General features: G+C 42.1%; 1 protein-coding gene across 2 annotated transcripts in view; it reads right to left on the bottom strand.

Moving 5' to 3' along the window:
• Positions 1–27,276, bottom strand: part of NCAM2 (neural cell adhesion molecule 2) — a 529,484-nt gene that overhangs the window by 241,143 nt on the left and 261,065 nt on the right. For both annotated transcript variants that reach the window (XM_054047466.1, XM_054047474.1), the window contains exon 2: positions 616–690. In XM_054047466.1, the coding sequence (XP_053903441.1) occupies positions 616–690 (75 nt within the window). The remainder of the gene's footprint in view (positions 1–615; positions 691–27,276) is intronic.

Here is a 27,276-nt window from a genome sequence, read left to right as displayed (position 1 = left end):
TCTTTGATGCACAATTTTTTTTCAGTACCTTTCAGGTTCAGGTCCTATGTTTGAGACATAAACTATTTGACAAAGTTTAGTAAAGTACTGCTGAAACTTTCCCTGGCTAAAAAGTTGATTTTATGAGAAAAAATAATTCTAACTTTTCAGGTTACATATGCTCTGTTGGATACTGAAACAGTCACTCAGGTGCAACTTCAGAGCAGTATGCTATGTCTAATTTATTCATTAGCTATTTACCAAAAATGATTCAATTATGATCTTACATATTCATTCTAATATTAGTGTTTAGACAAGTACAATTATTTTAATAAAGCAAAAAAAATTAACATACATAAATAATTTATACTAATGGAAATCAATTTCAAAATAAGTGATTTAGTCTGTTTGGCATCTGAAATCAACAGTCTGTAGACTGAAAGCATACATTATGTGAAGCTAAGCAGGACTTGGTATTTATCACAACATGCAAGCAGTCAGAATTCAATGCAAAGATTGAAACAATATATTTTATATATAAAAATATTTCTAAGCCAATTAATAGCATTCAAATTATACAAAAGGTTGATCTGAAAATTTAGCAAAACATACCTGGAGATATAATGAAATACATACCTGTGCACGTGAAGAATTTGGATTCGCCCACACTAAGCTCTACCTTGCTAAGTGAAATCGTCACTTGAAGAAGAGCTGAAAAATACAATGTAAATTCAGCATGAATACATTTCGCATATATGAGTTAAAAGATGCCTATACACAGTATGATATATACTGTACAAACTGCACAAAAAAGATTGAGTGCCAGCTAAACATAGTATTTATAGCGGGGGTGGGGGGAGAAAACAGAGTATTTATAGCGGGGGTGGGGGGAGAAATCTAAGAGTAAGCTAGAGATCATGTTTTAGATACAAACTATAACATCTCAGTAAAGTTAACTTGATGCGGAATGTCTTGGAGATCCTAAGTATTCAGTTTCTCTCTCTCTCTCTCTCTCTCTCTCTCTCTCACACACACACATTCACACACAATAAAAAACTCTCTCAAATACATAGCCACTCTGTATGAAGAACCTAAGCAATACCGATACTTTACACGCTGCTTATTGCAGATGCAGCACCGAAAGCACAAATGAACTAAGAAACCCTTTTTTCCAGAGATGTAATTCAATTAACACAGGGCCTTACTGAATCCTAGAGTAAGTAGGTGCATCTGCATAAGTCAATTTGGCACACAGAATTTGGCTTACATATGCACACACACCAAAATGGAATACTAAAAAAAAGTCATACTAATTGCAAGTTCTACTAGAAACAGAAACAAGTAAAATACCTGCCAGATGGAAAAGAACCAAAGTTTTAAGGAATGAAATTTTATTTACAAAGTTCTGAGAATGTTATAAAAAAGAATTATAGGGTGATTGGGGCTCTAAAAATATTAGATAGTGTCCTTTCAACTTCTTTTTTGTCTTGAAACACATGATTGATTCATCTATCTCACAGGTGTGTAGAAGTGACTGAACGCCTTTAAAACCATGATCAGTACAATTGTGTCCAGTGAATGCTAAAGATGGCCAAATAGACTAAAGATTTCACCTCGTCAGCTCCTTGACCCACCATTATCATGGGAGTCTGAGGATATGTGTACACTAGAACTAAACACCCATGGCTGGCCTGTGCCAACTGACTTGGGCTTGCAGGTCTAGGGCTAAGGGGTTGTTACACTATGGCATAGACATTTGGGTGTGGGCTGAAGTCCGAGCTCTGGGACCTTCCCCACTCGCAGGGTCCTAGAACCCAGGCTCCAACCCGAGCCCAAACACCTACACTACAATTAAACTATCCTTCAATCTGAGTCCGGCAAGTCTGAGTCAGCTGGCACAGACAAGCTGAAGGTTCTTGTTTGCAGTGAGAGGACAGTTGGGGGTGGGCAGAATTACTATCAAAATTATTGTATATGACAAAACCTCTTTCTTCCATGAATATGTTACATTTTAGAACACTTTGAAAAACTCCTTGTACAGTACTGACTGTACTGCTGTTAACTACAGGATAAAAAATGAAAGCAGAAGACCAAAAACAGATTTGAAAGAGTATTTCATACATAATATAGCTCCATATGGCAATTACTACCATCAATAAAAGACAATCCAAACAATTATGCAATACCTGTTCTATCTCTACATAAACAGCTTGGGAAAGGGAAGACACAGACCACACGTGAATTTATAGACTAATAACCCATGTAATGTAAGAGAAAGTGGTCCTCTTCGTAGAACAGCAGTAATGGCCTAAAACACTTACAAATCAAAAGTTCTTCTAAAACCCACCCTAAACTTTTAATGAGTAACAAGTTGGCATGATTTAAGTCATTATCTACTTAATTACTTTTAATTTATTCAGTTGTTCTGAACAAGAATTAAATGCTTGAGTGCTGGACTTTGGGTATTCTCTGTGAGGGATCCTCAACTATGGATCTTTGTTAAGGGCATCAGAATGAGCTCAAGACTGCCCATTTTCAGAGACTGATGCCAAACCCATTGTGACAGGATCCCCAGGATGCAACCTGGAACTAGGGCAATGCTGCTTCCCCGTAACTCTCTAGCATGGGCTGTCACTCAGAATGCTATGTTAGTGACATGCAGAAAACCCCTCTGGGAACTGTTATCACTCAGTACAACAGCATGTGCAACCCCAAACCCAGATAGATTGCATGAATGCTCCCTGAGCCACTTACAAAACAGAGAAAGGCACCAGCAAATCTGTCAACTCCCCAGCCTTGCACCCCTGGAATATTCCATGCCCTGGTCAGAAGCCAGACCAGTGTATGTTTATTACCCAGTCCATCCGTCCTTCTATGTGGAGAGGATGATCACTAGCCTTTGTAAATTGAGCTGAGATTTCCCAAGCACTTCAAGCAAAACACACTGTTTTAGGTAAAATATAAAACAGATTTCTTAGTTACAGAAAGATAGATTTTAAGTGATTATAACTCTTAGGCCCAAAAGGTCAAAGATAGTTACCAAAGAAAATAAAAGATAAGTGCACAGTCTAAATCTCTAAACCTCATTTGACTTGGCAGTATTTGAAACAAGCAGTTTTCTCACCCCACTGGATGTTGCAGTTCTTAATACACAAGCTTCCCCTTTAAGGCTGGGACAATGTAAGCCCATTGCTTCTTGTCCTATCCTTAGAGGATAAAAAGAACAATTTTTCTCCCTCCTCCTTGTAACAACCTTTTATGTACTTGAAAACTGTTATGTCCTCTCTCAGACCTCTCTTCTCCAGACTAAGCAAACCCAATTTTTTTTCAATCTTCCCTCACAAGTCATGTTTTCCAGACCTTTAATCATTTTTGTTGATCTTCTCTGGACTTTCTCCAATTTGTCCACATCTTTTCTAAAATGTGGCACCCAGAATTGGACACAATACTCCAGTTGAGGCCTAATAAGTGTGGAGTAGAGACATAATTCTCATGTCTTGCTTACAATACTCCTGCTAATACATCCCAGAACGATGTTTGCTTTTTTTGCAACAGCATTATACTGTTGAGTCATATTTAGCTTGTGATCCACTATGACTCCCAGATCCCTTTCCGCAGTACTCCCTACTAGACAGTCATTTCCCATTTTGTATGTGTACGGCTGATTGTTCCTTCCTAAGTGGAGTACTTTGCATTTGTCCAGGGATTGGCAACTTTTGGCATGCGGCCCGCCAGGGTAAGCCCTCTGGTGGGCCGGGCCGGTTTGTTTACCTGCCACATCTGCAGGTTCAGTTGATTGCGGCTCCCACTGGCCGCGGTTCACCACTCCGGGCCAATGGGGGCGGCAGGAAGCAGTGACCAGCACATCCCTCGTCCCATGCCGCTTCCCGCAACCCCCATTGGCCTGGAGCAGCAAACTGCGGCCAGTGGGAGCCGTGATCAGCTGAACCTGTGGACACAGCAGGTAAACAAACCAGCCTGGCCCGCTGGGGGGCTTACCCTGGCAGGACGCGTGCCAAAGGTTGCTGATCCCTGCATTTGTCCTTATTGGGGAATTTCATCCAATTTACTTCAGAAAATCTCTCCAGTTTATACAGATCATTTTAAATTGTAATCCTATCCTCCAAATCACTTGCAACTCCTCCCAGCTTGTATCGTCCGCAAACTTTATAAGCGTGCTCTCTTGTGCATTTTCAAAATTAAACTCCATGTCTGCTGCTCCAAAGAAACTAAACACTTACTTTGCTCATTGCTGGGATGACTATATTGCAATTCAATGTGGAAAATGCCCTGTTGTTGCAGCACATAATTCTTCATTAGATATTCTATTTCCCCTCCGTCTCCAGAATAGAGCAGCTGACCCTTGAGAATAGACTGGGTGGACTCCTTTGAGTAGTTTCCAGAAGCAGCCAACACCCTACACAGTTAAGGAAAGGTTCTTACTCAGAAGACCAAACATCAGTCAGAGATCACCAAAGAGGTTGTAGTTCAAAGTTGTCATCCTTTTCCTTGGCTAACAGGTTTTATTGGTCATTGTATTATCAGAGCCAAATAAAATTAAACTATCAAGGACAGGCCACTTTATTGGTTGTTGTATTATCAGAGCCAAATAAAATTAAACTATCAAGGACAGAATGACTGTCATACTACTTGCTGTCATACATTAAGCAATCAGCTCTTCATGGAATGGACTGTCTTTTATTGTGTGTTTGCACAGTGCCTAGTACAATGGGATCCAGTTCTTGGTTGGCTCTTATGCACTACCAAAATGCATACATTACTCTTGTTTATAGCTTGAATAACTTCTGTTTAATGTAGGACAGTGGTAAGGGAGGAGGTTTATGCAAAGCCAGAATCCAGCATTTTGGTCTGCAGAATGAAGAGAATGTGTTTCCTAATGGTGAGTGCAGCTTCCAGTTGCAAATGGCACTGCATTGTTTTTTCCTTCCCCTTCCCTGCCCCCGGATCCCTTGCCTTTTGCTAACAATAAGATAACCTCTATAATGAACAGGTGGCCTCCCTTAAAGGCAGGTTCTGTGACCTTCTGTAGACATATAGTCAAATACTGTCTACTGGATGAGGTCTTAAATATATGAGGCAATGCTAATAATGGACTTGTCTACACCGGGCACTTAGTTTGCACTGAGTTGACATGCACTAGTTGGTGATCTATACTTAGGCCATGCTAATAACATGCACATGGGATGATTGTTCTCCCTTTCAATTTGTATCATTGTGTACACACATCAGGGGTTTGGGGCACACTAAGGGTATGATATTCTGGGGGAGTATTCCATAGTCCTTTGCTTCGCTGCTGAGCAATGTGTATTCCGGGATTTTTCTCACTACATATTATGGGATGCATAGGAGAAGCCATGTGGAAGCCAGTGAAATTCTGGAACTTGGGGTCAAAGTAAAAAAGAAAATCTCATGATTCTGCTATCTTATCCCTATTTCCTTTTTTTTTTTTTTTTTCCTGGGATTGCTGTCAGCCAGCATGGACCCAGCAATGATCTGCAGCACTATGCCAGTAACTGTGAATACTCAGAGGCTGTTTGGCCTTTATCTGAGCTCTTGAAGCAGTTTTTGAATTTCGCTAATTGCACCGAGCAGATGCTGTGACTGCAGCAGTGGCTTCTCCAGCAGCAGCAGCAGCAACAATGGAGAAAGGAGGATGATACTAAGCAACTGCTACTACGGAAGCTGTTCCTGGATCAGTTCCATGCAGTGCAGTGCCATTGCTTGGGCTTGCCCCAGGGCTATAGTGGCAGTGTACGAACATGCCATACGGTCTATGTGTTGAGAAGTGGGTTGTCATTGCCATCTGGAAGTTGGTCACCCTTGAACATTAGCAGCCTATAGTCAACTAAATCAGCCCACGGAGATTGACTGTTAGGGCCATTACTGTGTGCAGTGTTGTTGTAGCGATATCATAGAATCATAGAATCTCAGGGTTGGAAGGGACCTCAGGAGGTCATCTAGTCCAACCCCCTGCTCAAAGCAGGACCAATCAGTCCCAAGATATTAGAGACAAGGTGGGTGAGGTAACGCCTTTTATTAAACCAACTTCTGTTGGTGAGAGAGACAAGCTTTCAAGGTAAACAGAGCTCTTCCCCAGCTGTGGTGGGCCTGCTTTCAATACTGGGGTCCTGACACTTAATCCTCAGGTCTGCTGGGGCCATTGTCACGCAGGTGCATGATGTCATGCATAAGGTACTTTTGCAGTAGGTTATAAAACTTAATGCTCAGGAGATTATTGATGGCTTTGAATGCCTGGGGTTCACAAACTGCACTGGGGCAACCGATGAGACCCATATGCCTACAATTTGCCTCCTCCCGGAATCAGGGTTCAGTGTATATAAATAGAAAGGAATATTTCTCCATGGTGCCCCTCCATAAATATTGGGTGGTCTAAAAAGGTACACAGTGCTAGGATCTTTCACAAAACATCTCAATTTGCCTTAATGAATAAAGAAATTTGCCCCCAGGATCACTATGGACATTCATGATATGGAGATTGCCCTGGTTATCCTGGGAGACCTAGCTTATCCTGTGCTTCCTTGGTTAATGAAGCCATTCACAGGCCATTTGGGCAGGAGGAAGGAACTGTTTTACTATTACCTCAGTAGATGCAGAATGACGGTGGTGTGTCCAATTTGCTGTCTGAAAGGAAAGTGGCACAGTTTATGGAATAGGCTGAAAGTTGTGCCCAAGATTATATCGGCAGGTTGAATTTTGCAGCGTATAACGAGAGTAAGAGAGAAAGCGTTAACAATGGGTGGGAGCTGAGGTGAAGAAACTTTTTCAGAGGTTTGAGCTGCCAGCAAAGCATCCACTAGAAAACAGAAACAACCAGGGCAATACTGTCATTAATGCCTATTGCTCACTCTTTCAATCTCAGCCCTGCAACAAAGAAGCTGTATATCCAACTGTTATCCTGGAGGTGATGGGGGGAATGTATTATGGGCAATACTGGCTCTTATGCATGTTGAAAGTGGCACATTGTGGCAATCCTTATTTTATCCTGTGCTTATACCGTTGTCCTTTTGTAAATCCTATGATTTATGCAAAACTTATGTTTTTTTCTGACAATTTAATTTAAAAAACTGTTACAATCATTCATAAACAATTATATAACAACCAGAATCACACATTTAATTCAAACAACAAAGAAACACAGCTTTGAAGTGACACAGTGCCGTGGAGAGCAGCACATAACAATGTGGGAAGTGAAGCTCAAATTCACAGGCAAGAAAACATCTAAGGCTCTGCCTTGTCTTGTTCTTAGCCCTTCTAGAATTGAGTGTCGGGTCTCAAAGTTATCAGGGGAACAAAATAGCTTGAAAGAGTTGGGATCCCAGTTGCAATTGTTCTCACTGCCCTGAGCTGGGGCCAGGGAGGGGAATGGCCTCTGGAAACACAACTGTGGAGGTACAGCAGGGAACATATGCTGGTATTTCCAGTACCTTGCATTGTGTAGGAGCTGAAAAACATGGCTGGATCCTGGTTGAGGGCACAGGATTGTCTGTGGGTCCACTAGCTGTACGCTCTGCAGAAGAATATTCTTCTTCGGTACTGCCTCCGGAATCGCCTCTGCATGTTCCTGTATTTCTCTACAGTGTCTTTGCCATGGCAACACTCTCTCTGGAGAACTGCCTATCTTTCCCCCTCTTCAGCCTCAAATACAACCTCCACTTCTCTCTTGTATTCAATTTGGGGGAGAAGGGAGTCTGCAGTGAGATCTGTGAACATTGCATTCTGAATTCTCCATTCCTTCCCCCTCAGGTTAGCCAGCCATTTCAGCCATTGAGAAAGGCCCTGTCCATGAGGGTCTGAGTGCTGCAGGTACTGTGGCTGGGGGAGTAGGAAAAACAACAACAACAAGCAGTTGTTTGCTCATATTCCAGGGAGGCTATGATAGCATTTTTTTAACATGCATTTCTGATTTTCCCTTCCTGAGATTATTGCCAGTCTTGGAGAAACCTCAGAGATAGGGTGTGGAGGAGGGAGCTAGAATAGGATTTTGGGGCTGGCAATATATACTGTTTGGGTTTGCAATTGTGCCTTGGAAGCTGGGTGTGGGGAAGCTGGGAATTATGTTCCCAGTTTGGCTTTGCTGTGTCTTAGAAGTGCTTCTGTGGGGCCAAAGGGATTAGCGGGGGGCAGCTGGGGAGCAAGCTGGATAATAATCCCCTCGACATCCCCTTTATGCTGTCCTGACTCTCGATGACATTATATTGAGGCAGGTGACTAGGATGCAAAGAATAACCCTTTTCAAAAAGGCTAAGGCAGTCCAGTGAGATATGCAGGGAAACTATTCACCAGAATGGTCCCCCTGCCCCACAGAAGAGCTGTAGGAGAGGAAGAGAATTGCAAGGTATACTGGAGTCAATGACCATTCTGTTATCCCCCAGGATGTCCACACCAAATGAAAACAACGTATCTGTCTTAAATTCTGCTTATCTCCCCTGCAGACATGCTGAAGGCGCAGAGAAAAACAGACTGGATTCTCCACTGATTGATTGAAGCCAGTTCCCAGTCTCTCTCTATGTAGGTCTGTGAAAACCCATTAAGAGCTATAGAGCTACGATATCCCTAAGGTAAACTTATTTTCCCATATGAATGCTTGTTACTGGGCATATATACTTCAGCAGAGAGCAGCAGCCTTAGTACCTTTACGGGCATGCAATGCCCTTGTTTATATCATGTAAATTGATTATACTAACCAAACTCCTTTTCCTGGAACAATTAAATCAATAAACTGTGTGAATTTCACACAAGTGAATGTTTTCACTAGTTGAATATGCTGTGTGTGGGGGGGTACAGATTGCAGTTGCACCATGCTGCCATCTGCCATTTTGAGTAAGTGAATGGGTTTGGGGGGGAACATTTGCTGGGCAGGGGAGAGGAAAAGGAAAATAGATAGATGTGTGTGTGCCCTCCATGGCATTGACTTGTAAATAGTTGACAGTCAGTGCTTTAGAATGAGAGAGAAGCAGATTGCCAGGCGGGAGCGTGTACAGGGAGGAGCGAACAGAGAGTGTGGCTGAGGGAGGAAGGGAGGGAAGGAGGCAGATGGGGGTGGAGACTTCGAAAGGCTCCTAGTTCACAAAATAACTGCAGGTGTGCAGCAGCCAGAACAGAAGTTAGTACAGCTGTATAGTATAAGAAAAAAATTGTGAGGATAGACACTTACATGCTGAGGTTTCAACGATACATATTTATTCCAGTGACTGGCCTCAAGAGCTTGCTGCACTGACACTTCATCCCAGATGGAGAGATCTAGAGTCTCAGTGTGACTACAAGTGGGTACTCGAGACATGGTGTAGAGGCTTCTGGAGTAATGGTATAGCAATACTGATACAGTTGAATCCAGGAGCAAATGGGCAAATTCTGGCTCCATGCCAGTTTTGAAATGAAGGAGGGGACATTCAGTCAACTTGACATTAGAGAAGTGGCGGGGACGCAGGTAAACAGACCGGTCAGTAAGGGACACTCACAAAACAGTGTGGAATAGCAGCCGGAGGGCTGCCAAAGTAGTGTTATGGCAGCGTTGCATGCACACAAACAATGGACTGAACTAACTCAATTTGCATCAAACTTAGTACACTTTGTAAGAGGACTCCACAGTCCTTAATATAAATGTGGAGTTGGTGCATTCTAAGGAATTGTGTTGTGTATACACAAGAATTTTCATAGTAGACTAACTCAAGTTACAGCAAACAAATGCCTCCCTCCTCCTGCCTATCCACCAAAATACACAAGCCCAGTAAGTGATATTCAGTATAACACATTTTCAATATGATAAAATGAAAATTGGATTGGAACAAATCTAATCTGCCAAATGGGAATACATGTGCTTAATTCCCCAGTTACTGCACATCTGAAAGTTTGTCCAGAGGGATCACAGACATACAGGTTCATATGCCAGAAGACCCATACATTCCAGCTCATAGTTATTAACAAGGAAAGGAAGTTTCTCTCTATACATGAAACTAAGTTTCTATGGCATAGCATGAAATAAAATGAAGTAAACTGTTAAAAATGTCAGTTGAAAAGATCATAAATAAACCATTTCACTAGGAACGTTTGTCTTCTGAGACTAAGAAGCAAGTAATACATCTGGAAGAAACTGAAGGAAACATTTGAATACATTTATTCCAAAAAAGGGTCACCAATGCCTACTTTTGCATATGTCTACACTGCAGCTGGGAACATGCCTCTCAGCCTGGGTAAACAGATATGCTCTAATTCTGCTCAAGATAGTGCACTAAAAATAGTCATGTGGAGGTTGTAGCAGGATGGGCTAGCTGCCCAAGTATAGACTCAGGGTATTGGACAGGCTTGCACTCAGGTATCTAGACCATGCCACCGCTTGTGCCACAATATCCACGCTGCTATTTCTAGTTTGATCATGCTGGTCTTTCTGGGCTAGGGGGCACCCAGTCGGCTGTGGTGTGGATAGACCTTTGCAAACAGATTTGCAAAAGAGTTCAGCTTCTAATGAGGCACCTAAATAAAGTGACTATATTTTCCAAAGTTCTCAGGATGCAGCTGCTTCCATTGACCACTCTCTTGTGCAGCTAAAGGAAATGCGAATCGTGCAAGGCCTGAAGAGTTACCATATATACTCATTCATAAGCTAAATGTTTTTAGTGTAAAAGGGAAGCACCAGAGATGGGGGTCGGCTTATGAATGGGTATAGACAGGGAGAGGTGAGACACAACCCCTCTCCCCAACAGAGGCAGCAAGGAGAGGCAGCACAGCAAGAGACAGAAGGGAAGAGGCGGAGCCAGAGTCTCTCCGCTTCTGGCCACGCGGCTCTCCCCCCAGCTTCCAAAGCAGCTGCAGCTCTGGGGCTGGCAGGCTACAGCCGTGCCGTTCAGCCCCACCCCCCAGAGCAGGCTGTGGCTGCGCCGCCTGAGCGCCGGAGCACGCTGCGACCATGCCGCCTGGCCCAGCCCACTGGCACATGCTGCGGCCACGCTGCCCGGTCTGGCCCGACGAAGCAGGCTGCAGCCGTGTTGCCCAGCCTGCCAGAGCAGCTCCAGCCAGGTCAGAGACATCCTCCCCTGGCCCTTCCCAGATAAGGTGGGAAAGGATGGGATGGGGAGAGTGTGGGGGTCCCGGGCTAGGGTTGGGGTCATGTGTGGGGTGATCACAGGAGTTACTCCCCTGACCCCCAGCTTCTCCCCCCCAAAAAAATTTCCCCACCAATTCCTGTCCCGGCCCATCAGGGTAAGCAGCTGGGGCACCAGGACACTTTGTTTACTTAGGTTTACCTCTATGCCTGCGGACACTTGAGGTAAACAAACCATCTCGGTCCAGCAGCTTATCCTGATGGCCCGGGAGCCAAAGTTTGCTGACCCCTGAATTATAGGGTCGGCTTATGAATGGGTTATAAAAGTTTTCCATTTTTATGTATCCATCTGGGGTGGGAGGTCGGCTTATAAATGATCGAGTATATACGGTACTCATTTTCTGCTGAGTGGGATCAGGCAATGGCTGTGTAGATGCTCTCACCCAGACCTCAGGAGTGGTCCTGTATGACCACGAGGCTTACCTGCTGCGCCTGTGACAAAAGTTCCATACCACGGCTATTAAGCCAAAGAATAACGTTCTGGTTTGCAGATGGTGCTGATGCTCATGGAACCAGGAACAGGACACAAACACAGACACATCTTCTGCTCCATTGCCAATAGCAGATTCTTGCTCTGACACCACTATCAATCCTAGAACTGTGATCTAATTTTACCCTTCATCCCTGCAGTCCATGGAGATGAGGCAGGCCCCCTGAGATGGACAGTTGAGAAGCTGTGTGATCTGACAAACGCATTCTGGAGCAAAGGAAAAGAGTTTGAAACCAAGTGTAGGATGTGTATTTTTGTTATAGTATTCGGAAGCAATAAATCATCCAGAAGGCCATGATGTACCCAAAGCATTCCTCTTTATATTAACCTGTCCATAATAACTACAAGAGGGGATGGGAAGTAAATCCTAGGGTCAGTTTAGCCAAACTCTGTATAAAAGCCAGTTAGCTAGTCTCACACTTAAGTTACACTACAAATAAATCTGGTGATTGAGGGATCTCAAAAACTCGGAGTCTGGATGAATATCCCAAATATGAAGAAACGTATAGCGCTCCTCTACCCCCACACAAGCCCCATATACATTTAATGGTATGGCATTCTTCCAATCTTGCCGATTTTCTACAGGGAATTAAGTATCTTAGCATCTCAATAACACTGTTTGGAGAGTTTAGTTACACAGCATACCCTTGCATTTAATAAACTGATGGAACTATGCACATTCAGTATATTAAGTAATATGTTCTAGATAGGTTTTGAAAATAACACTGTGCTATGAAAAGTCAAAGCAAAAATAGGGGACGCTTTTCCTCCAAGAATTAAATATACTTCTGAAATAGTCCTCTCTTCTCTATCTTAAGAGCTTTAGCAAAAATGTTCAACCGCATTTATAATTCTAAGCATAAACCCAATAATAAACTCTCTAAAGATATAGTATCTACATCCATGAAATCAAAATGAAATCACAGTTTCTACATATGGTACTTTAATATTTACAAAATAGGAAAATATCAGACCATCTGCCCCATTTTTACAGCCTAGCCAACATTGCCCTTTACTGGCATTGCTTTATGTAAACAGGAATAGAAAAATATTCCTTTATGTAAATTAGAACAGGAAAATATTGTCTAAGTGATTAGTCTAGCAATCTGTGCTTATGAGGTAGTCAAGCAGAGAGTCCATTATAAGGCTAACAGAAGCTCGCTCATCATTTATTTGAAGTGTGACATTTAATTAAAACTAAAATATTGTGAAGAGACTGCACAACACAAAAAGTTTTACATTTCATCCACATTTATTTCAGTGGAAACCACTTAGACATGTAAGGTATTAGGTAACCTGATGATGCCAATATACAGCAGCATGCATATTTTTAAGTTATTGCTGTACATCAACAACTAATAAATTAAATTACAGGCAACAGTTCGTATCAAGACTGGTTTCAAGGTCTCTGGATGCATGAGTGAATGCTTTGCCCATCAGGTCAATTAAGCTGTTCCACAGACTCAAGCCAGCAGAGGGTATGTTTATAACTGTGTTACAGAGAAACCAGAATTCAAACATTTGCTACTTGCAGGTTCTGAGAAAATACTGCTTCTTCCCACGTTTCCAAGGATATTACAGTCTAAGCCAATGAACATTTACAGTGCATTCCTAGGCACACCACTTTCAGGAGAACACGCTGTGAAAAACACTGCTACCATAACATCAACTGCTGTGGGGAAATACCCACTCAGCCATAGGGAGGTGTCATTGTACAGCAGTGAATAAAGTAGAATTTGAGAGGAAACTGGATGGGATATACAATCTCTCTCCTGTACAATGCTGTCAGTAGTGATGAAGAGTTGTAATGGGGTAGCAGGATTCTGATGTTGAGCTACCTGCTTAACTGGTTTGGAAAACATCCAGGGTGATACTAATGCAAGAGAAAACTAAGAGAGGAAGATCTGAAGGGCATTCCTAGTCAAACTCCAGAAGGAAGCTTGAGATGAAGTTTACATTAAGTTTTCGGAGGATTTTGTTTTGGTTTTAATTATACAGTGGCACCCAAGGAAGAGTTTGAAGACTGACAGTGGGTCTGTGTGTTCTGTTAAGTACGGGGAGAGGTTAAGCTCATCTGTACCACTGAATAACTATTCAGTAGTCCCTTTCATGACTACAAGATCCAGGCCAGGACTGATGGGAGACCCTAGCTATTTCAATAGGCAGCAAAGGCTGTGTTTTTAATTAGTCTGTTTGCGAAAGAGCAGGTCTCTGAGTTCAGTGGCCTGAATAAAGAATTTCTGTTCTATTCAGTACAACAGAGTCCTAAATCTTCTCTATCTTCAGAGTCATGATATGGTCCGATTGCAGGATCTCCATTAAGAATACTTCAATACCCCAGACCCACATAAGTAGGCCAGCAGAAGTAATGCAGCTCCACCAGGCAAGGGAGGGGGCAGGATTTGGGAAGTTTGCCCATCAGAGCGCATATTATCAGGGGATCCTTTCAGAGGGTTTTGTTGGGAATGGTGGGGGTAGATTGATGAAGAGGCAAGGTTGGTGAATCTATAACTACATAGATCCTCTGGCCATTCACCCCTAAGGCCACTCCACAACCTGAAAGAAAGTTTCATTCCATCAGGCCTGTTTGTCTGCTGTCTGCCAGAACTAGGATGTCAGACTGCCCTGAGCCCCTAGACTGTTTGGTACTCTGCCCTGCCCGAAGGCCTGAGCGTATAGACCTGTTGCTGCTCTGCCCAGCCTGAGAGCCTGAGCTCAATAGACTAGTGCTCTGACTGGCCGGAGGCCAGAGCCCTGGACTACTTGCTGCTTTGTCCTGACTAAAGGGCCAGGGCATTAGACCGCTAATCCCCCAATAAGCCTTGCCTAGAGAGGGACCCGAGAGCAAGTGAGTGTGGCCTCCCTCTGAGATTGGGGAGGGACAGCCACACATTATTACAGTGACTATGAGATATCAGTCAAAAGGAGGAATGTCCCCTTTAAGCATGCATATAAGTCAAATTCCCTGATGGCATAAGTCCATTGATCTCAGCTTGGTCTTAAAAATTAACTAGGGCTTATATAAATGGTATGATTTTGCTTTTAGGAAACTATTACATCACAACTTTTCATCCCGATAGGACTTGTTTCTTTTATGCTGGAGTATGAAGAAGTTAATGATAACATTTTAATTTAAGTATCAGGCTTCATTCCCTTCATTGATATTTTAAGTTTCTTTCTTCTTATTGTCCCTGGCTTTTTCAATCCTTTTTCAATCCTGTGATACTCCATGTAGCAATGGAAAAATCTTTAAGGACTCTGAGTTTAAGTAAAGTAAACAAAATTCAGATGTTTAAACTATAAAAAAAATAATAATTTGGTGATTGTTGTAAAAAATCAGGCGCTCCCTGAGATTTCTATTGCTTCCTGGTTTTACTATAGTTAGGAACATAAAAAGAATATGTGGTTGATAGCTGTTTTGGTTTTTTTGGGGATATTTTATTTCCATTCTGTATCCTGGGTTAAACTAGGAAGTAGAAAGGAATTGTTAAATGTTAACTCAGGTTTTTGTACATGAGATGTTTCAAAATAACTTTGAATTTAGGGCAAATCTTCTAGTTGGTTCTGATTTTTATCTGAACCATTGACTCATTTCTAGGATTAATTCAGCAGAGATAGAATTGCAAAGATGTTATACAAATGTCCTATCAAGGTTATAGGTTGGAGAAAAAGAGAAGATATGAACAGAGCAGTTTCTGTATCAGATCAAACAGCTAGGAAGCACATATATGTATGCTGAAGAATTCTATTTTAAAAGTTCCAGTCCAAAACAGAGGTGAATTAAAGAAAGGCCTTCTGGATGCAAGATGGTAAGTGAGCCTTAGAGAAAAACAGGAAGTAACTTATTTAGTTCAAAGATAAGTTAGCCATGGTTGTAGGCTTCCTTCTATAATGTCATTAGCAAGCCCCCAGCATTTCCCCACTTTGGAGATGGCAGTACTGTCTGCTTGTAACAGGCTGCTTGGAGGGCCAGGTGGCCTAGTGGTTGGCATGCCTGACTTCTGCCCCCTTGTTTCTCTGGTCAAGGTATCTCCGTTTTTCAGGCAGTGGGGGTAGGGGGATCTAGACCCTCCCACTTCACTGGGTCAACTCACCCAGGGTCCAGTGTAAGTTGATCCCTGAACAGGAGGCACTCAGAGCAGGGAGTCTAAATCCACTGCCCTGGGCTTATTCCTACCAGACTCCCTTCAGTTTGGGGCATGCTCGTTATGATTCCATTTGCTGGAATGGCTTGCCTCCTGTGGTGCCCTCTTGAGGATCTTGGGCAGCACCCTGCTGTGGTTGTAGGCTCCTTCAGGTGAGGCAACCATGAGTTTGGTGAAGTCAAAGTGCCTATTTCTCTGGGCTGCAGTCACCCAGTTACCAGAAGCTCTGAGGCAGTGGTGGGCAACAATTTGTTTACAATTGCACGGCCGCCTGCATCACCCAGCAGTTTGCCATTCCCAGCCACTGTGAGCTGCAGGCGGCCGTGCAAATGTAAACAAACCGTCCAGTGGCCCGCCAGAGGATTACCCTCATGGGCCATGTGTGGCCCGCAGGCCACAGGTTGCCCACCACTGTTCTGAGGTCTCCTCCATAGTCTCCTTTGGCTGGGAGACAGAAAATGCTTCCTGATGGCTGTCTTGGTCAGCAGACTAGTGATCCTTCCTTTCAGGTAGCGCGGTAGCTAGCTGTTGCCTCTTTACCAGTCAACCCTGAAGTGGGCCCAGCTCTCCCTTTTTCTCCCACCTCCAGGCCTGGCATTGGCTACAGATATAATGGAGCAGAGCGAGATGGGCCCAAAGGCTCTCTTTAACACCCCTGCCATGCTGGTGGGCAATATATCAGCTGCATCACACAGCAATTAATATAATAGTCACAAAGGGAGACTAATGCCATCATTATTATAGAGTACCAAACAAAAAACAAAACAACAAACAAATCAGTAAAGAAGTATTTTGCTGCATACCACCAGACCTCCTTTTTATCTTCCATAATTGCAATCTCTTCGGGGCAGGGATCTGTCTTCCTACATGTTTTTAAAGCACCTAACACAATTTTGGCACTATATAAATAAAAAGTTATTAAAGGAATGAATGCACAAAGGCCCAGGAAAAAGGCCCACACTAGAATTTAATCCAAAAGCGTGTTATCTGCTTCTAGCTAAAATTTGTGTCAATACTTCATAAAAAGAGGAATCACTAAAATCCTGATTGTGCCTATTTTACCCATCCTAAGTAGATAGACACCTTGCATCATCATTAGTCAAAATTTTGTTGAGTAAAGGTCTAATCAGCATGAGGTAGGGTGGCACGGTTGACCCAAAAGTCTGAGTTAAAAACAAGTAATCTCTTCCTGTTAGATAAAGGCCCAGATAATTGCTTTTTCTATTATCCAGTTTCACTCCTAATAAATATATATTTTTAAATCAGTTGAAAAACATCCTCATCTTGCCAGCACTATGACATTTCATTCAGCACTTTCAGAGGGGCTTCATTGGAAATAAGTTATTCCCCTGGACATCGAAAAGGTGTTTGATAGATTCCATAGGGCCTTTTTCTTCTAAGAGCTGGATGGGTTTAGCTTTCTTGCTACGTAATGCTAGCAGAATTGATGGCCTATCTGACTTAGCTATCCTGTAAGAAATTCAGAGCACATTTCATCTTAGTTGGAGTGTGGTTTTCTCCATTTTTTTTTAACTCAGCATTGTGTTAACTAATTAATAATATTTTCAGAATCTTCTCTCTTATACTTCTGTCATATACATATAGCATTATATAACAATTATCTGAATTTTTCAAAGTTTAAAAAAAGTTCTTTGACACGTCTAATGTCCCATGGAGTGATGTAGCACCATATTCCTCAGTATTGTATTCAGTGAATGAAGTCTCAATTGGGCTAATGATAATTTATGTCATCCATACAAGTGTGTAAGTGACTTGATCATCTGCTTGCAATTTGGTTTGTGCAAATATCCCATAAACTGCACCTGCAGTCTCAATAAACAAATTTAAACTCTATTGAGGTTGGTTAGTTTTTAACTGCATATTGGCAGGACTACTGGTTCATTATGAGTTGCTTCTCTAGAGTGTTAAAGTACTGAGAGAGGTTTGCTACATTTTTAATTGCTTGACATCAAGTTTCAGGATTAATTAAAGAGTACAGGATAAATTTCCACTTCACCATTTTATCATTAAGGGTCATTAAGGGCATTTGCTTTGGATTTATCAGCAAGAAACAGAGTCCTGATATGAAGTTCCTAAGAGCAATTTTTACTTGATCAATAAAGATTATTAGTTCATTATACCTGGTGCCTTGTGGAATAAAGAGTGCATGATTTGCAGGTAAACATGGGAGGTTTTGTGTCATAGCATCTACAACTTCTACATCTGTTAAAATAAGCTAGTTTTCCCTGATGAAAGAGCTAGAAGTCACACAAAGTTCATTTTGCTCCATGGGACATTACAGATGGCTCAGGTGTGAAAAGGTTGATGTGAGAGGCCCATTTTCAATTGTACAAATATATATCAGGCAGGGAAAATGCTGTAGTTTAATATAAAGAGTAACTCACTAAAACTATTTTTAGTGGCAAGACCTTTTTTTTTTTTTTAAATGCCTACATCTAGGTTCTATTTAGGCATTTCTATACATCACCTGATTTTCAGAGAGGCTGAGCATCCAGCCGCATTCATTAACTTTAATGGTTGCAGCTGGAAGCTTAGCACTTCATAACACCGCTGATAACCTGGCCACTGATTTAAATGCCTAAATATGGATTTAGAAGCCTTAATTTAGGCACTTGTTAAAAAACCATATTCAACCAATATTTTAATCTTATCTACTGTAGCATCCTTCAGTCAAAGCAGCTGAAAGCAACTTACAAAGCAAGAAGAAAAGCCAGATCTGAGAGGTCTGATATGAGTTTTGATTTAACCAGCCTAATTGATATGGGAAAGCCCATGTGGGATGACAAAGATTTTCAACAGATGGAGTGTAATAAATTGTAGAGGACTTCATCCATTCCTAGCTACAGAAAGGACCCTTTCAAGGCAGCTATTTAAACTAAATGTAGATACTTAATTCTATTTAAGGCATTTTAGTTGGAATTATAAAACACTGTAAGATATATAAATAGAAAGCAGGTGAGGTTTAAAATACAATAAACTGCTTAGTAGGATCTCATTGAATTTATTAATTGTGGAGAAATATGATGGGAAATCTTAATCTTTGATTTAATGTTAAAAATTGACTTTGCAAACACTGCAGACAATGTGGAATAATCACCAGATAGCACAGGATTAAACACATTTAGGCAGAGAAAATAAATGAATAGTCAGCTGAACACTACACTGGAAAAACAAACAAGTCTCAAGAGCAGGGGAAAGGAATAGAGTCTTAAAAAATTGTGTTATTTAACAGAAGAATATTGCAAAAAATGTCACATGATGTAGGCAATGATTAAGGCCCTGATCCCGCAAGTTGTTCCATGTCCATGCAAAAGCCTTATTGAAGTGAGAGGTCTGCCCAGGCAGAAAAACGTGCAGTCATCAAAATGTATTGTAAGCAGGCAACAATAGGGTTACCATATTTCAACAATCAAAAAAGAGGACGGGAGGAGCCCCGCCCCTGCCCCAGCCCCGCCCCCGTCCTGTCCTAGCCCCGCCCCTGCCCCTTCCACTCCCTCCCACTTCCTGCCCCCTCAGAACCCCCAACCCTCCCCCCCCACTCCTTGTCCCCTGACTGCCCCCTCCTGGGACCCCTGCTCCTAACTGCCCCCCAGAACCCCACCCCCTACCTAAGCCTCCCTGTTTCTTGTCCCCTAACTGCCCCTTCCTAAGACCCCCCCCAACTGTCCCCCTGGACTCTATCTGTACCCTGACTGCCCAAAACCTTATCCACCCTCCCCCAGAAAGCCCGCCCCGAACTCCCGATTCCCCCCCCCGCTCCTTGTCCCCTGACTGCCCCCTCCTGGGACCCCTGCTCCTAACTGCCCTCCAGAACCCCACCCCCTACCTAAGCCTCCCTGTGCCTTGTCCCCTAACTGCCCCCACCTAAGACCCCCCCACACCTGTACCCTGACTGCCCAAAACCTTACACCCCCAACCCCCAGACAGCCCCCCCCGAACTCCCTGACCCATTCAACCCTCCCCCTGCTCCCTGTCTCTTGACTACCCCCCCCCCCGAACCTCCCTGCCGCTTCTCTGACCCCCGGCCCCCTTACTGTGCTGCAGAGTACAGCGGGGGAGGGCAGCAGGGTCGGAGCTCCAGAGGAACAGCCCGGCGATCTGTGAGTGCAGGGAGGGGGAGGGAGAGAGAGGAGGGGAGTGGTGTCAAGTTTCAGGAGAGAGTGCAGGAAGGGCTCTGGCTCTGGCTGTCCGAGCCCCGGCTGGTCTGTAAGCCGCGCGCACGCTCTGCATGGGAGGGGGGAGGAGGGGAAGTCCGGACATTGACAAATTCCCCCCGGACGCTATTTTTAACCCGAAAAAGCCGGACATGTCCGGGGGAATCCGGACGAATGGTAACCCTAGGCAACAAGAACAAACCCAAACTCTTTCTGTTTACTTTTCTAAGGATTTCAAATCATTTGCAGAACTTCAGGAAGGGTTATGAGGCAAATTGAAAGATTGACTATAACCTGTGGAATATTGAGTATAGACTTATGGATGATATCACCCAAAGAAAACACATTCATGCAAAATAAAACTGGGCCCACTACAGAGCTTTAGGAGACTTCACAGTTTACAATTCCTTGGCATTCAAGGAAAATAGATTCAAAATGTAAAATATGGGCCTGATTCAATGCCCATTACAGTAAATGGAAAGAATTCCATTGGACCAGGTTCAATATCAGTTTACAATCATATTATTTCCAGCAGCCTAAGACACACTGAAACATGTTCAATCAATTCAAATGCTCAGGCACTGCATAACCCCACTATATACAATTTTGCTGAAAAAATAATTCAGCAAATTTAAGTGTGGATAAGAAAAAATGAATTAGATTTAAGAGCATAGTAGGCTTCAAAGCTAGACAATTATCTAGAATAAATATCTGAAACAGCTAGGAGTCCAATTCAAGGGGGAAAAAAAGAGTTGGAAATGAGTTATCTATAGCATACCAAACTACAAGGAGATTTCATACCCTGAAGACATTCTCTGAACTTCTTTAGTTTCCAAATGAGCTTTAAAAGTTTTATTTTAGAGTAAAATATAGAAAGAAGTTATCAGAAATATCTTTTGATGTAGGACTAATTTGATTAAAAAAGTGTTTTCATTTATGTTTTACAATTAAGTTTAATAGTTGGAGTATATGATATGGACTCAGCTTGGTGCTTTCTCTCCAAAGTTAAACGGAATTAAGTTTAAGAGTGACAGATCCCAGTGAATTAGACCCTGGGACAAATTCAGTGCTGACTAAAATGAACAAGCAAACCTCCATCGAAGTCAATAAAAGTAAGCACCTCTAACCCAAGTCTAAATTTGGCCCAGTCTCTACGATGATCAATATAAATGATGAACTATGATATTCATAATTAATTATAAATTGGTTACCAATCAGAATATATTCACATGAATCAAAATATGACCAAATAAAACAGAAAAGAATTATAAAGGAGACTTAAGAAAGAAAAGTCAAAACAGCCTCCACCTCCCATTTTTATGCCTGCCAATACCGAAACTGGATTAAGCACCATTTTCAAATCAGCATTGTTCCAGTAACAACTTGTTTCATACATTACAATCAATGATCACCAGTATAAGTTAGAACCTCAAAACAACTGAGATAATTGCATAGTGATGAACACTATAAGAGTACTTATAGTGGCGCCAAAACCAAATACTTCAAAGTCTGTCCATTGTTACAAGCACTGAGGGCAAGGCCGATGGAAAGGATACCACATGCTAGAATTGTTGGGTTATATTTAAAAGTATTTTAATGATTTCTGAGCATAAACAAATAATAAAATGTTAGTAATTGTATGATGTAGGGTTAAATTGTGATTGTAGGCACAAGGATGAGCAAGGGATAATGCATAAACTGCACCACCTGTTAGCTATTGACAAACTTATGACACACAGCTGCTCCTCTGTTTCCCCCTTTCTCCTGAAGGATAGCAATTTATTATTGTTGACCACAAAATGGCAGGAAGAGTAGGGGAAGAAAAAACTCCTCCAATCCTGCCCATCCCCACCAATTTCCTCATTATTTTCCAGGAGACTTTGGAAACCCAGAAGAAAAAAATGCTTGGGGGTCAGAAAAGTGCCTTTTCTTTATCCTGTTAAATGTAGTGCAGGTTAAGCTAAGATAAAATTTTGAAAATCACTATTTTTCATTTGTCACTTGTGTAGCCAGGAAAACTTTGAGTGTATACCAAAATAATTCAGAGACTCAGAGGCCAAAAGGGACCATTGTGATCATCTAGCCTGACCTCATACAAAGCACAGACCGTAGAACTTCTCAAACTTAATTCTTAGAGCATATCTTTTAGAAAAGCATCCAATCTTGATTTAAAAATTGTCAGTATGGAGCGTAGACCACAACCCTTGGTATTATATTACCCTCACTGCTAAAAATTTACACCTTATTTCCAAAGAATTTGTCTAGTTTAAAACTTCTAGCTATTGGATCATGTTATACCTTTCTCAGATAGATTGAAGAGCCCACTTTTGAATATTAGTTCCCCATGTAGGTACTTGTGCACTGTAATCAAGACACCCATTTTCTCCTTGTTAAGCTAAACAGATTGAGCTCATGGAGTTTATCACTATAAGGCAGATTTTCAAATGCTTTAATCATTCTTGTGACTCTTCTCTAAACCCTCTCCAATTTATCAACATTCTTCTTGAAGTGTGGACACCAGTTCAGGACACAATATTTCAGTAGCAATCACACCAATGCCAATCAGAGAAATTAAAAAATATCTCTCTGCTCCTACCTGAGATTCCCGTTTATGTGTCCAAGGATTGCATTAGTCCTTTTGGCTACAGCATCACACTGGTAGCTTATGATCAGACATATTTTTTAGTCAAGGTTTCCCAGAATAGGAGCCCCCCAAACTCTAAGCATGGCCTACAACATTTGTTCAACAATGTATACATTTTACACTTTGCCATATTAAAACTCAAATTATTTGCTTGTGCTTAGTTTACCAAGTGATCCAGGTCGCTCTTGGTGAGTGACTTGTCCTCTCATTTATCACTCCCCACAAGTTTTATGTAAGCTGAAAACTTTATCAGAGATGATTTTATACATCTGTCCAGGTCACTGTAGAGCCAAGACCCGATTCCTGCAGGGCTGCATTAGAAACACTCCTGCTCAGTGTTTATTCCCCATTTACAATTACACTTCTACCCAGATATAACACGACCCAATATACCACGGTAAAGCAGTGCTCCAGGGGGGCGGGGCTGCACACTCCGGCGGATCAAAGCAAGTTCGATATAACGTGGTTTCACCTATAACGTGGTAAGATGTTTTTGGCTCCCGAGGACAGCGTTATATTGGGGTAGAGGTGTACATTGGAAACTCAGTTAGCCAGTTTTTAATCAATGCATGGTGTGTTGTGTTAATTTTATATCATTTCGTTTTTTCCCCCCCATCAAAATCTCATGCACTACCAAGTCAAATGCCTTCCAGAAGTCTAAGCATATTACATCAATAACTGAACATGAATATTGTAACCCAAGGCTGAACCCACACAGTCTCCAAAGAAGCAGCAGACAACATTGCACTGGAAACCCTAGCAGTAGACAGCTTCTGTAGGAAGTTGGGGAAAGAGCACGCCAGGTCAAGATCCTGCCCCTTTCCTACATCCTTCTTCCAAACTCAGCATATGGACCAGTGACCCGTCCTCTTGTTTAGGGGGCACACTGGGAAGGAGCTCCTTTCAAGTGCTTGACTTTGTAACCTAAATAATGTTTTTCAAACTTAGGTTTGTGCATGTAATAGTTATTGTATAGTACAGGAATCGGCAATGTTTGGCAAGTGGCCTGCAAGGGTAAGCCCCCTGGTGGGCCAGGCCACTTTGTTTACCTGCTGCATCCTCAAGTTTGGCCGATTGTGGCTCCCACTGGCCACGGTTCGCCGCTCCAGGCCAATGGGGGCTGCAGGAAGCAGCGCGGGCGGAGGGATGTGCTGGTTGCTGCAAAAATTCTAACATAGTCGATGCAGTTTCACAGATAAGGTAGGAGGGAAGGAGGAAGACAGACTGGAATAGATCCCAGTTATAATGATTAATTTACTAAACATAATGGGAAATTAGACCTTTTTTATTAGCTTAAAGTGAAGCACATATAACCCATAATTATCATAAATGCAAATAAAAAATATCTTTCCTTGTTGTACAGTGCCAGGTGGTTAAGAGAAGGCAATCTGCACTTCAATAATGTTTTGTGTAATATAATTAGCTTTCTTACATATCAAAGAGAAGATACTTCAGCTTTTATACAAAGGATACCGAGGTATGGTTATTAGGGCAACCTGTGGTAGAATAGGTTCTCTTGACATTACTGTGAAGAAAGGACTACCACATATTTATCTTGTAAACAGGGAGAAAGAGACAGAGATTTTCTATTTTTATAGGCACCGTAACCTGCGTTTCTAGTCTGTTTCACCAGAGCGGTGTATAGTACTCCTTTCCAACTATCTATTTTATTTCCTACGTTTATATTTTTAAGTAACCTATTTAAATCCTATTTTAAGTGACCATTTGAAAGACAAAATGTGGTTGTATAAAGAAAGTGGCCTTCTAATAAAGAATGAGCAGAATTGTGGATCAGATCCTCTGCTGGTGAAAATCACAATAGTTCCATTTTCTTCAAAACAAACTGTATCTTCATAACACAAGGCGCTACACTAAGTAATTGCCTACAACTATCTCAGCATACAACTACAACAAGTAAGTAAACCCGGGCAATTTTTTTTTGGAACAAAAAATAGTTTTTTGCATGTAATAGTTATTGTATAGTACAAAACTTCTCACATAGCTGATGCATTTTCACAGATATTGTAGAAGGGGAGGCAAGAAAAAATGCAACTTCAGTGACATTGCAAAATTTCGTGAATTCATGTTAATTTTGAAAAAAAATATCCAAAAAATAGAAATGTTTTGTTTCAAAAATTTCAAAATAATTTTGTTATTCTTGGTTTGAACTTTTTCATTTCAAAATTTACCGTAATTTCATTTTTTTTTAAATTAAACATTTTAAAGGATCAAAATTGACATGAAATAGTTTCATTGAAGCAAAGTGATTTTTTTTTTCAAATCTCACGTGTCAAAAACTTCATTTTCAGTCTGCCTAAAAACTTTGTTATCAGTTTCCAAAAAAAAAAAAAAAAGGTGTGTTATTTACCTAACAAGCAAATAAGACCTCACTATTCATCCCTCTTGAAAATACAGTGAACTCTATAAGATGCACTAGAGGCATAAAACACCACCATTACCACAATAACCCCAACACATTGCCAGTCTACTGAATTACTTTTTGAACCCATGTCTGGTGATTGACCAAGCCCTGCACAATTGAATGAGGATTATTTTAATTCAACCTCCAAGTGCCCCTAAAACATCAGTCATACAGAAGCAGCTTTGCACATGGAGTAATTTATTTTTCTTCCCCAAATATAGCCTATACCAAACTGACCTGTTTTAGAAATTTAGAGAAAAGAAGCAAGGAACAGGAAAGGTTTCTGACAGCAAAGGAACAGATAAGCTCTCTATTTGGCTGGCTCCTTTTTAAGCCAGTTTAGTAGAGCTCCTTGAACCAATCCAGAGTGCACAGGGTTATATTAAATGGCATTGTAGGCCCAAACTCCTTGGGTCTCAGCCTGAAATCAGAATCTCAGTTTTCATTGGGAGGAGAAAAAAAAGTTGCCACTCTTACAACTCAGAATATTTTGAAAATGTGACCCAAGTGTAACTGATGTCAGCATGAGTCTGCAGAGTGATGGAAATAATATCTGCAAGAGATGTGAACTGCCCCATTCATCTTAATTTTGAAGCCTGCAGCTCCCTCCCGCCCCATTAAAATGGCATAGTGCCACAGAATACAGGAATGTACATTAGGGCTGCCAAATTTCTAACTACACAAAACTGAACACCCTTGCCCCGCCTTCCAGGGGGGTCCGGGCTGGCACAGGTGTTGGAGTGCAGGAGGGCTCCAGCTGGGAGTGCGGGCTCTGGGGTAGGGCTGGGAATGAGGGGTTGGGAGTGCATGAGGGGACTCAGGGCTGGGCCAGAGGGTTGGGGCACAGGCTGAGGTGTGAGATCTAGGAGAGAGTTTGGGTGCGGGAGGGGGCTCAGAGCAGGGCCCAGGGGTGCAGGCTCTGGGAGGATGTTAGGGTGTTGGAGGGGGTTCTGACCTGGGGTATGGGAGGGGATTTGGGGTGCAGGCTCTGGCCAGGTGGAGCTTACCTCAGGTGGCTCCCAGAAGTGTCTGGCATGTCTGGCTCCTAGGCGGAGAGGCCAGGGGGCTCTGCGCGCTGCCCCCATCCTGAGCGCTGGCTCAGCAGCTCCCATTGGCTGCGGTTCCTAGCATGGACTAGGTGCCGGACATGCTGGGTGCGTCTGGGAGCCATGCGGAGCCAGGGCAGGCAGGGAGCCTGCCTTAGCCCCATTGCACCACTGACCAGACTTTTAATGGCTTGGTCAGTGGTACTGACTGGCACCGCCAGGGTCCCTTTGCAACCAGGTGTTCCAATCGAAAACTGGGCACCTGGCAACCCTAATGTACATAAGGACCCATAGTTTCTCGTTTAAGTAGTGCTAGTAGGCTTCTGGATTGTCTTAATCTGGTTTTGAGAGCCCCCAGTATCTTCTTCTATCTGTCCAATATCAGCTCTCAGAGGCACAAACCCTATGGGCAACTCATTTGCATAAATGAGTACTGATCTTGGTGCCTACTTGTCTGCATAGAAAAAAAATAGACTATTTTTTAAAAAGCTAGTTTTAGTGATACTGAAAGGTGCCAGATTGAGAGCACCTGACTCTTACTACATAGAAGAAAATACAAATTCAAGACCCCTGTCATTCCAAAAGAGTAATCATATTTTAAAACAATATTCTTCCATCACAAACACCAGCTCTGTCATAGTCAAAATGGACAACTTTTGTGACAGCCCTAACACAGAGGTCAGGACTGAATGAATATGGAAACTGATCTAATGCTCGTCAACTGAAAAGAGGCTTGAGACATGCAGAGGGGGAAGTGTGAGGAACTTGCACTGCTACCTCAAATGTTGCACGTTTTGTGGATAAGCAGAGAACTTCAGTAACCAGGACTGCCAATCCAACACTTGAAAAGATATGATGCTCTTCAACACTGATCCTGAAAGGTGCAGAGCATTCTCAATGGCTTAGGGAGAATAAAGCAGCCATAGGCCTTTTTGAAAAAAAAAGGAACACTCATAGGAATCACTATGTTTAAAAAAGTTAAGGATACAAGATCAGCTGTCAAAAGAAGAGCTGGGAGAACTATTCACAAATTACCAATGTATTCAATAGATTTGTTCAGTTTTGTTTGTTCCAACTTTATTCTTTATTTGTAATTGTTCCATGAACGATCTGTGACCTTGATCATATGCAGATGAGTAACTTTATGTACAAATAATTCTATTTAGCCTAATATTAAGCATATGCATACATATTTTCAGGATCAGACAGCACCTATGCTAATACAGTCCAGCTTT

The sequence above is a fragment of the Malaclemys terrapin genome, chromosome 1 (genome assembly GCF_027887155.1).
Source record: "Malaclemys terrapin pileata isolate rMalTer1 chromosome 1, rMalTer1.hap1, whole genome shotgun sequence".
Taxonomy (NCBI): Eukaryota; Metazoa; Chordata; order Testudines; family Emydidae; genus Malaclemys; species Malaclemys terrapin.
Note: the sequence above shows the minus strand (reverse complement) of the source record. Positions and strands in the feature narration are given on the sequence as shown.